The sequence below is a fragment of the Amblyomma mixtum genome, chromosome 8 (assembly GCF_055824585.1).
Source record: "Amblyomma mixtum isolate Tamu chromosome 8, ASM5582458v1, whole genome shotgun sequence".
NCBI lineage: Eukaryota > Metazoa > Arthropoda > Arachnida > Ixodida > Ixodidae > Amblyomma > Amblyomma mixtum.
In genome coordinates, this window is record NC_143019.1 from 49802469 (window position 1) to 49814626 (window position 12158).

The following is a 12158-nucleotide window of genomic DNA, read 5'->3' on the forward strand; positions in this document are numbered from 1 at the left end:
GCGACTGGAATTTCTTTGGAGGAGAAATTCTAGAGGCCCGTGTACTGTGCGATGTCAGTGCACGTTAAAGAACCCCAGGTGGTAGAAATTTCCGGAGCCCTCCACTACGGCGTCTCTCATAGCCTCAGTCGCTTTGGGACGTTAAACCCCATAAACCAAACCAAACCAAACCATTTCTCGTCTCTTCCCACACCGCTCTCAGTAGGTTTGTTCAAATTTTTGCGCAATCTAGTTACTTGTTGCATACCTGTGGCAGTTCTGAAGTTTAAGCATGCTTTTGTATCGCTGCAAAGTATGCGTCATAGTGCAGCAAATAGGAGTCTGTATTTTTGCTGAAACAGACTGAATAAAGAGAAAGCTGCCTCGCATCATTGGAGTGAAGATGTTATGCACACATTTTCACTGGTGTTTGATGAATGAAGGGCCACCGTTTATTTTCTTAATAAATTGACAGTTTAAAAATTGTGTTGCTGAAGTTAGCAAGGTCTTGTTCCTTGTTCTTGTGAGGAAGTGAAAAGGAATAAGAATAGATGCGTTAAGAACATAATGCCAATATGAGGCCACTGAAAAGGAAAAAAAATAGCAAGTGCTATGGTTCTTTTAAATGTGCAAAAAGACGAAAGAAATGCACGTATGTGATCCGTGTCCAGATTGTAAAGTGAATGCCATATTAGATGCTTACTTTTTCATTACTACCATGTTAAAATATTAAAGAAGCCAACAGCCACAGAAACCAGGGGGCACAGGGGATTTTCTTAATTTATTTATTTTGTGGTGTCGGTCAATTTAGAATATTACTCAATATGTTATCGCTTAAAGCTAATTTATTAGAAAAGCAGAAGAAAAAACAACCACTGCCGCCGGTGGGATCCGAACCCACGACCTCCGAATTACGCGTCCGGTGCTCTACCGCTGAGCTACGGCGACGGCTGTCAAATCTTCTGCTTTCGGGGGTATTTATGTTTACAAGTAACCTAACTTTGAGAGTGTTCATCAGCGCCACCCACGTTCACAAGCGGCGGATGTAGAACGTCCTTAGTTACCGCAGGTGTGACGTAGAACGTAGTGGCGCTGATGAACACTCTCAAAGTTAGGTTACTTGTAAACATAAATACCCCCGAAAGCAGAAGATTTGACAGCCGTCGCCGTAGCTCAGAGGTAGAGCACCGGACGCGTAATTCGGAGGTCGTGGGTTCGGATCCCACCGGCGGCAGTGGTTGTTTTTTCTTCTGCTTTTCTAATCAATTATCTTTAAGCGATAACATATTGAGTAATATTCTAAATTGACCGACACCACAAAATAAATAAATTAAAAAAATCCCCTGTGCCCCTTGGTTTCTGTGGCTGTTGGCTTCTTTAATATTTATAATGAGCCCCTCATTCCCTTCCTTTGTTTGCTTACCATGTTAAAAGGTAGTTCTATCATGTTGCACCATTGTGGAAGTCTCACGTTGCCATTGAGGATGCAGTTATCAATGAATCAAATGCACTTGTGTCGTCTTGCTGCCCAGGGGCTCTGGGAGACTGGCAGTGACTGCTGTTACGGCGATGAACCCAAGACCAAGCAGCCGCGCCTGAGCTGTGAATGGGACGGAAGCAGCACGACAAGCGACAGGACCATGGAGATCGGCAGCAACACCAACAAGGAACCCCGTAGTGCCGAGGAGCAGCACCAGTCCCCCATCATTGTGCCTCCCACCGTGCCAGAGCCACAGCCTCCCACGCGGCTTGAGAAGGGAGTCATGGTGGGGCAGACCGGCATCGCAGACCTCAAAATGGCCTGCAAGGGCGGCCGCCGCTTTGAGCTCCTCCACGACATCGGCTACTCGAGCGAGAGCTCTACGCAGCTGTCCAGCGAGGACTGCATCCGCATCTACAGCTACAGCCCAGAGGCACCGGCATCGCCGTCTTCGCTGTTCCGGGAGTATCGCGACAGTGGCATGGCCAGGGATGGCATTGACGACTGTGGTTCTGGTCTCATCGACAATGGTGTGGCCACTCTGTACCAGTTAGCGGGAGAAGAGTTTGAGGAAGGAGAGTATGAGGCATCGCCACTCATCCAGTCGAACGTCTCAAACGTGGACTTCTACAAGATGACACTCCTGGAAGACGCTCCATTCTCGGACCAGAATGGGGACGATGCCACTGGGGCTGCTGGACAGCTGGGCGATGAGCTGATGGATTTTGCAGAGCTTGAAAAACTTGGTGGTGATGCAAGTGCCTGCAACACAGGGTTTGTATTCATATGCATGTTCAAAGAATACTTACTGCAATGTAAAATCGGATCTTTCACAGAGTTCAAAGCCCTTCCGCAGGCTAGACTTCTTTTGAAACTTCTTGAACAGCAAGTTGTGTCCAAAAGGGTTAATTTAGTGTGAAGAGCAAACTGGCATAGTTTATTTTATGTAGTATGCCATATATGCTGTTCAAAGCATCATTGCCATTGCCTTTCAATCATATTCAGTATAGTGTCTCTGCAGTTGCTGTTTGTAATCCCCATGGCAGCTACATTTCCTTGAAACTGTATTAAAGAACAACAACTTTGCAAGGTATTTAGAAGAGACAACCCATTTTCATTTGCCCTTATCTAGAGTTAAAATGCGTTTTGTGACTTACAAAACCTTCATTTACTCAAATGCAACACAGCCACGACTGTAGTGCGAAGGCTGACTTTGCAGGTGCATGAAGGAAGAAAACAAAGGATACGCATGTAACATGAGGAACGATCGAAATGAACAAGAGGCCCTCAAGGTCTGGGTTCACAACATGACTCTTCTGTTTCAAGAGAGCTGCACAAAAAGCGTGCGAGATCAGACCGATATGCAAAGATAAGCTAGGAGTCCCACTGCCCCAGCACTGCATCAACTGTGCCCTTTAGACGCTGTGGCGTAATAACAAAACTTCTCCCAGTTGGTCATCCATGCAGTTAGTCATGCCTCTCGAATGTCTGTGGTCGTTCTTTGCATTGTTTGAACCAGTCGTCGTCTCTCACGTGTGGAACCGTCAGAAAATTACACGGCAGGACGCAATTTTTATGTCGCCGAAAAGTGCATCGGGTACAATGCCAAGGAAAGCAGTGAGCACCTTATTGCATGCAATAGCAACCCCAAACTTTCTGTGCGCCCGAAGTGGATTAATACTGTTGTCGTGCGACATCGCTGGTGACGGATGTTGAAGAGGTCTGCTGAACTTTTAATAGAATCTAACGAAGGCTTTTAATCTCGCGTATCCTATCATGTTTCCTTGAGATGACGCGTTGAACTCACACTCGTATACAAGGGCGCCGTCCCTGGTGACGAGTTTCTGGCTACTTCGCTGCTGCTCTGATATATGATTCACCTTTCCAGTAACCTTAGTTGATATTTGCGGCTTCGAGTTTCCGTTGGTTGACCAGTGTAGCATTTTTTTTTCTGTTTTCCTGTCCAACCTGGGGGCCAACTTGCATGACGCATCTGCCAGTATGTGGGTAAATAAGGCGCAGTGTGCTTTTGTCTCCTCATGAGATTCAGTTGTAATGTGAGATGCCACTTTTCACTGCTATCTTCGGTCAAAATACGCTTGTTACATTCGAGTAAATTAAGTAATCATGCTTGGAGGTGATTTAAGTCAATTTATGCTTAAGTTTTGTAGTAGATAAGTACAGGCAAATTGATCTTGCCAGTTTTAGTTATGCAGTGAGCTTTATTTTATTGGCACAGTGTGGAGCCTGCAGTAGTACATCAAGGTGTCTCATTGCTTATTAGTCAGCATTATTGTACTGCTAACTAGGTAAGGCACAGCATAAACAGACAACACTTTCCCACTATGTCAGGGTCTCTCACCCGGTCTCAATATTGTGGGTGCAGCACTGATGGCAAGTCAGACCGAGTTCGACACTGGCTCCAGACCTGTGAGGCCGCTCCGCTGACTGCAGCCAGCGCTGCCGAGGATGAGGAAGAGGAAGCGTCAGTTACAGGGGGTGGCGAAGGTCGAGTCGACAGCTCGTGCGATGCCAGCGGCGAGTACACAACGAACGACGAATCCGAGGAGCCTGGAGACGAGTCCGACGGAGCTGCCTCGTCACACCACTCATCTCGCGGCAGCAGCAGCCAGGGTCTGGACACATCCCGCAGCATGTCACTGCTGAGCAAGTCCGGCACTGGCTCTGTGGAAACAGTCGTGCAGGTAATGGTAGCAAGCCATTGTTCATTCGTGCCGCAGTGTGTTGAAACGGATCCCAGCAAACGAAAAACGTCTCAGAGACGTCTAGCTAGATGTCTCTGAGACGTCTCTGAGGCGTTTTTGGTTTGCTGGGATGGCGTAATCTTCACAAGGCGAAATCCTTTAGTTGCTAGTTTGGAGGCTGCGACTCTTGGATTCTGGTTAAAAAGAAATTTCAATGAAAAAGAACTTAATCATTCATATATTATGCTAAGCTATAATTCTTTTGTTCATTGAGCTTGCAGTTTTCATCAAGTGCTCCCCCCGTTCTTGAAGCAGAAAGGTTCATCAGTGTGCACACATATATGCTCTCCACTCACTGTGAAGGCTCTGTACTAAGTCTTTATTCTCTGGCATGGGTCATTGCACTCACTTTCGAGCATTTGTTAGCAGGTTATTCATAGCTTGATTAATCCTTAAATTCTTTGATATATTTACTCATTTCATATCAAGGAATCCAGAAAATTTGAAAGGTTGCTCACCGGCAAAGGCAGTAGTTCGGAGACACTGGTAGGCATTGCAGTTCAGGATATGCTGATGCTGGTTGATGTTTTTGCCAGGTTGGCTCTGCTCTCTCGGAAGGCGATGCAACGGCACCTCGGGCGGTCCTCCGCCAAGGATTGCGCAAGAAACGCTCGCGTGAAAGGCCCTGGAGTGTCATTGAACTGGGACCCCGCGGAGGCCTGCAGCTGTGCCCTCACTCGACATCCGAAACGGCCCTGAACTTGCTGACAGCTACGCCATTGGTTAAGACACAAAGGTGCGATCTCTTATTTGTTTGTTTTCTTTCCTTTTTTTACTGCTAGCAAATGCGAGTGATATTTTTATACATTGAAGGTATGCTTATGTGAAAACCTCGACCTTGCTTCTTTTCTCTTCGAAATACGTAGAAATGTTTTTTTCTCAAACACACAGTTTTGAGCGTTTGTGTTACAGTGTTCTTGCTGTCTCAGAGTTCCAAACACACCAGCCTAGCATGCTATTGAGAGCCATTTCTTGCTATTCTTCAGAACTCTGTTGGATGTCTGTAGCTGTCTCATGACATCACCTTGGTCACATTTGCACTAAGTTTGGCAGTTTTTAACTTTAAGGCCTATTTGTAAAGAAGTCCTGTTATTAATTATTTAGTGAGCATTGGCAGGTGATGTTCTCGGTTTGGGGTGAATTATTTTATTTGCACTATTATTTCGAGGTAGGAACGGCAGCCAGTTTTTTTTATATATATTTTTAAGCAATGCCTGCATCTGGGATGAACTTCTGGTTCTATAGTTTAGTTTGCCTACTGGCTCCTAACAGCTATGTGAACTGAGTTAATTCTTAATATGATGTATTTGTTTAGTCTAGTTGATGGGGATTTAACGTCCCAAAGGCAACTCAGGCTCTGAGGGACGCCATAGTGAAGGGCTCCGGAAATTTTGACCACCTGTGGTTCTCTAACGTGCACTGACATCACACAATACATGGGCCTCTAGAATTTCACCTCCATCAAAATTCGATCGCTGCGGCCGGGAGCAAACAACCACTGAGCTGACAACCATAACCATCACCATGACCATAGCCTGACAAATAAGGAAATTCACCTTGGTGTTGGTCAGAAGAATGAAGACCCAGAATGCCTGTCCTGTTGAGTTCATAATCAATAGCAAGTCACCTTCAATTTCTCGTGCCTGAACTGTTCACTGCCCGACTCAGTTTCGCAGCTTACATCAAGAGTATATTTGTGTTGCATGAGCAAGTGACCCTTGGCCAAAGCTTACATGACTTTTTCTATGCTATGCTCACGTGCAGTCGGCCACGCACAAGCTCAGTTGGCGTTCAGAAGGACCCGTCGTCACCCGACCGCCGGCTGCAGAGATCCCGGGGCCTGCGTGGGCTGCGCTCTGGGTCGAGCTCGGAGGCATTGTCGGGCTCTTCATCGGCTCACAAGCGGCAGAAAAGCGGCGACGACAATGGACGCCGCATGAGGCGTGCCTCTTCTACTTCCTTGTCCGCTGGCTCCTTGCAGAATGCGTCTTCATCTTCGGGCACGGAGAACTACCAGGTGGGGGCTCGATGCTCTCTTATGGGCTTTAGTACTCTGCCTTTTTTTTTTTTTTCTTCAGCAGCCGCTTTGTTGAATTTTTGTTTTGGTTGAAAGATGGACAACTCTGCTTTGTGCTGGGCACTGGAGTACAGGCATATAGTTAGAGCACCGTGCACATTTGCCTTCATTGCTAGGCTAAGCCTAACAAGTGGTTGGTCGAATAAGCACATTTCTTCAGGCCGGCTGGTGCACTCGTGAGCACACTCACTCGGCTTAGAGTGCAGATCTTGTTTCCAAACACATACTCATGGGAGTGTGAGGGTAATTTGTAAGCACTCCAAAGCTGTTGTGAATTTGGTAAGCACTCCAAAGCTGTTTGTAACTACATTTATGCCTGGGAAAGTGTGAAACCAGCTTCTCTCGCTTGGTGTGGTCAAGGGTGAATAAGAGTCTGCAGAATAAAAGCTGTGCGATTGTTGTTAGCTAATATTCTCCTCTTGCAGTAGGGTTAAATGTTTCGTGCATTTGTTTGATTGGGATCATGTGATTGTGGATTTACTTCTTTTTTATCGGTTGAAAGCTCTGTCTTTTCGAACTGAAAGTTTTTATTGCCTAGATTTTGATTGCTGTTGTATTCATAATGTTTTGCTGCTTTTACTGAGTGTTGGGTATATCTTTCTGCTTTTATGAAAGAGAAAGCGGCATAGCAGCAACTGGGGGGCGCTGTTTTGGGCCAGAAGTGAAGGACCCGCATGTCTGTGCAGGACTGCCTCGGAGTTCCCTACATGGCTTCAAAGGGCCACCTGTTCTCCCGTGCACCGACATTGGCCCATGTGGAGGAACAAAGCTCGGTCTCTGACCAAGTGTGGGACGATTATCAGGTGGGTCAGAGTGCTAGCTGCGCTTTGATTCAAAGCAAGCACAAGGATTGCAGGACTGTGTTTGTGGGACTTTGCTGGGTGCGCCTTACTGCAATTGGCAAAGAAATGCTGGCTTTTTCACTGCTTGCTTGGGCTGGAAGTGGCAGTGGTAACTGTATACCAAGGTCATTGCATCTTTATCCATTCCCCTCTTCGTGAAGATCAGGTGAATACATTATTGCGCTTCGTAATTTCACATCTCTGCAAAAACGTTCCCGTTACAATATTCCAGAGATCATTAAATGACCCTTGCTGATGAAAATTCATCCATAGCACTCCATCATGGTACGCAAAGTGGCCTACACTGTTGCATTGCGACTTGAAAATTCGTTAACCTTTGCATCTCTATGGAATGAATGTTTTGCAAATTTCATAATGGAAAGAAACAGCACAAAGGCAGGGTGGATAGAAGGTGACAACACAGGCACTGTCTGCTTTTTATTGCACTGGCTTTCTACGTGCACTGATCTTGAGTTACAAGATTTTTTTTTCTCATTTATGATGTTGGGCTAGTGTGTTTTCCACAACTAAAAATTTAGCAAAAAAAATAGACAGAAGGGGAGAGCAACACGAGAGCTCATCTTGTTTTGATTGCAGGATTGCAGGACTGTGTTTGTGGGACTTTGCGGGGTGCACCTTACGGCAATTGACAAAGAAATGCTGGCTTTTTCACTGTTTGCTTGGGCTGGAAGTGGCAGTGGTAACTGTATACCAAGGTCATTGCATCTTTATCCATTCCTCTCTTCGTGAGGATCAGTTGAATACATTATTACACTTCTTAATCTCTGCAAAAATGTTCCTGTTACAATATTCCAGAGGTCATTAAATAACCCTTGCTGGTGAAAATTCATCGAGAGCGCTCCATCATGGTAGACAAAATGGCCTACACTGTTGCTTTGCGACTTGAAAATTCGTTAACCTTTGCATCTCTATGGAATGAATGTTTTGCAAATTTCATAATGGAAAGAAACAGCACAAAGGCAGGGTGGATAGAAGGTGACAACAGAGGCACTGACTGCTTTTTATTGGACTGGCTTTCTACATGCACTGATCTCGAGTTACAAGATTTTTTTTTTTTCTCATGTATGATGTTGTGGTTTTCCACAACTAAAAATTTAGCAAAAAAACATAGACAGAAGGGGAGAACAACACGAGAGCTCATCTTGATTTTTTTTTTTCTTCTTAGATCTCGGATATCTTGAGTTATATACATCAAATGCACAGATTGTCTCTCTGAAAGTTTTCTATAAAAGTACAGAAAAGCCGTGCTACAGTTGAACCTCGATATAACGAAGTCCTACTTGCAGCCGAAAATTTCGTTACATCGCGAATTTCGTTACGTCGAGGTTCCCATGTTTCAGCTGTCAAAATAAAGTATAACTGGTTCAGGAACAATGCTTGTTGATGAGAACTTGTAAATCACTTATTGAGGAAATACGCAAGAAAATCGAGTAATAGTATCGCTAACAAGGGCACCGGATGTTTTTTTCTACATCAGGAACATAATGAGTGATAGCAAACACCGCGACGGCATCATTTTTCTCCGTGTGCGCATAGCAAAAGAACGAGCGCAGCGCCTAGTACTGAAAGCCGCCACAAGATGTCGCTACTGGTATCATCATCATCAGCATTGAACATTTGCAGCCGGGGACGCATCAGAGAAAAATAAAGAAAAATGTTCGCATCGCTCACGCCGGCGCGGTGGGATTGTGCTCGCGGCGCGGTTCTACTCCGACGTAGCGCGAGCGCGCGTGGCACGGCGACGTCACGTCCGCGAAACAGCGGCGCCCGATCGCCAGCGTGTTCGGCGGCTACCGGCGCGCTCTGACGGCGCCCGGCGCGGAATGCAGCCGGCTGCATTTCGCGCGGGCCGCGCCGAGAACGCGCCGAAGCCGCCCACCCAGAATGCACCGCGCGCGCCTCCCACGCCACGCCTCCCCTCTACCCCCTTCGCCACTCGCCTCCTCTGCCAGGGCACATTTTTTTTTTTTTTTCGCCGCTCACCCGTTTTAAAGGTACGACCACACTAGCTCCACGAGTTTGTCAACACTGAAGACTTTTTTTTGTTGTTCTCTACGAGGACATCGCACGCAAAAAAAAAAAAAAAAACGAACGGACGCTGCAAGAAAATTCCAGTTTGCGCTTTCACGTTCAGAGTCTACAGCTCGCCAGTGGCGTCATGGCGCGGCGCGTCTTGAAACTTCCATGCCGCGGGCTTTGTATGCGCACGACAGATGGCGCGGCGGTACGTTCTCGCAGATTCCCACACTGCCGGCAAAATTGGCGCGTAAAAGGGCAAATACAAACTGCGTTTCGTCTTGGCTAAACTTTTAGCTCTCATTCGATTGTCAAGGTAGCTCCTGGCACATGCATGCGATGCGCAAGGACTTCGTTACATCGAAAGTGCGGAGCAAAATCACTTCGTTAAATCGCGAAAAAAAATACATGGTTTTCAATGGGGAAGTGATTGGGAAATGAAAAAAATGCGTTACATCGCGAATTTCGTTACATTGAGGTTCGTTACATCGAGGTTCGACTGTATATGTTAAAGTTCTATTTCAGCGGTCGTTTGATATATCGAACTGAGCTTCGGGCCCCTCCGAGTGGAGCTTCTCCTAATGGTGCTCTTTGATGACTTTTCATGCGCGGAGACCCCAGCGTGAATGTCCCCAGAATGACCTGTGCATGCCGAACACTGTTATTTGAAACATTCAACGGATGTGCACGCATGTCCACTTCACATTTTTTAGATTTAACTGGGACTATCAATGTGAACAGAACTGCAGTCTCTTTTATGTCCCAGTTGACGTTCATGTTCAACATTAGTGGGACCTTGTGGACTTTATTTAGACATGCTTTATTTTGGGCAGTGCGCACAAGCCCACAGTGTGTACCTTGGTCAAACTGTGGGCTCGTTAAATCACCTGAATACAAAAAAAAGTTTACTCAGTCATATCCTGTAAACTTAGGATGGTGGCTCTTACTCAGACGTGGTGCATGGTTATAAAATATTTAGTTTTAAAAGAACGTTGCACAAGAAAATGATAAAATAGATAATGGAATAAACAGCTGTTCTCCGGCTCATTAAAAACTAAAGTTGTACAGTGCCACACTATATGATAAATGAATAAAAAAAAAGCTTATTTGACCTCAGTTTTCAGAGGCATGGGACAGTCTTGGAATGACCCAAAATGGCCGCATGCAATGCTGGCAGTAGTAATTAACTTATACTGACTAGGACTTCTTCTTGAAAGCACTAGACACAAAAGGTTTTTATAATGTAGGAAAAACAGCAAACATTTATCACCTTATGAAAGGTAGAAATTAACTTATGCACTAGACAAAGGGAAATTTACTAACGCCTTAACCAAAAAATTAGGTTCTCTTTCGAATGCTGGATGAAGACATCTTGGTATGTTTAATTTTACATGGATCAGCTATAGCTGTTACGTTTTTTAGGCAAAAAAACTTAAATTGCATAACCTTGAGCTCTCACTGGAGATATTTTGCAAAAACATTTATGGGAACCTGCGAACTGTGGTTGCTGTGTTGTGATGAACAGTGCCTGTGTTATTTAACACTATTGCATCATGCCTTTAAATGCTGAGCTTAAGTTTCCCCCAATTTTTTTGTCTGTCGCATCCTGGATGTGTCATGCTTTACTTTGGGTTGCATAAACAGCTTGTCTCGGTAGTTTCATGTTCCTGTGAGTGATGTCACTAGATTCTGAGTAAATTTAGAATGCTATTAAAAGCCTGTGTAGATTTTGCTCTCTTTTACCGGGTATATTGGTGACTATATGTGGTCAGTGTTTGCTTCCTCGAGATGTCCATTGATGCTATATGGCCATGTCGTATTGGATGCTGTTTGTCAACTTTAGCAACGAGCATGTAGGCACTGGGTTGTGGGAGCTTTTACTTTGTTCCGTCATAATATTATGGGCTTCATTGTTTTGTGACGTGCTTTGTGCATTCAGTGCAGAATATCTGACTACAGTGCTGAAATCTGCATTGCTGCCATAGCAGTGCAAAGAGGACTAGATAATGAAAAACTGCAGTAGCCAAGCTAAAAGGTGCCCCATGTCCCTTTTCACATGTGGAATTCAAGGACCCACCGTACTTCAGCGAGCCCTATTCTGAGCAAACGGCCGATGAAGACCAGGTGAAACAACTGCTTGACTTTGGGGACGACTACCAGGCCTACTTCGGGAGCCCTTCGGACACCTCCTCCCTCAGCGGACAGCCCAGGGACGTACCGAGGCGATCGCCACACAAGGGGCGCCCTTCTGCCAAGGTGGGTGTCTGAAGGCGCTGTTGTGATTTCTCTGAATCCTTTCCCATGCTATGCCAGTGCACGTTAAAGAACCCCAGGTGGTCGAAATTTCCTGAGCCCTCCACTACGGCGTCTCTCATAGCCTCAGTCGTTTTGGGACGTTAAACCCCATAAAACCAACCAACCAACCTTTCCCATACCATGCGTCTTTTGTTGTGCCGAGTTTGCCTTTGATGTGTTACCGTGTGCTGGAGAAAAGGGGTCATGTTTACCAGGGCACTCTTGAAAAATATAGAAATGAGCGGGGCACAACGATGTGGGAAATGTATTTCAGGATTCGGTACCCTGGCTTCGCTTACCTTGAAACCCTGTCTGGCTTAAAAATTTTCTCTATTTATATGACTTAACCGCGGTTTACTGCAATTCGAAAACTAGCACAGTCAGGTGGTTCTTGCTGTCTCTCAGACTTTGATTTAACAAGGTCCACTATAGTTAAGGCTCGTAACTTCCTGTGGTGGAAAATTTTAAATTAGAGACTCTAAAATTCTTGAAAATTTTAAACCCTTGGCTGTGGTTATCCAGTAAAGGTCGAGATAACATTATAATTGTAATAATATTTCCCTTAAAACTTTCCTGAGATCTCAGACTCCCCCTTCGCATCATGTTCGTGCAAATTGGGTAAACTAGTCACTTTCCAGTCATTCTACCGTTCATGCTGGTGCTCTTGACATAGTGTAAGAATA

The 12158-nt window shown here is 45.4% G+C and overlaps 1 protein-coding gene across 1 annotated transcript in view; it reads left to right on the forward strand.

Moving 5' to 3' along the window:
• klar (klarsicht) overlaps window positions 1-12158 on the forward strand; it is a 324252-nt gene that overhangs the window by 261512 nt on the left and 50582 nt on the right. Inside the window, exons 9-14 of the mRNA XM_089557260.1 lie at window positions 1512-2233; window positions 3846-4164; window positions 4761-4960; window positions 5989-6241; window positions 6988-7104; window positions 11251-11436. Coding sequence (XP_089413386.1) covers window positions 1512-2233; window positions 3846-4164; window positions 4761-4960; window positions 5989-6241; window positions 6988-7104; window positions 11251-11436 — 1797 coding nt within the window. The remainder of the gene's footprint in view (window positions 1-1511; window positions 2234-3845; window positions 4165-4760; window positions 4961-5988; window positions 6242-6987; window positions 7105-11250; window positions 11437-12158) is intronic.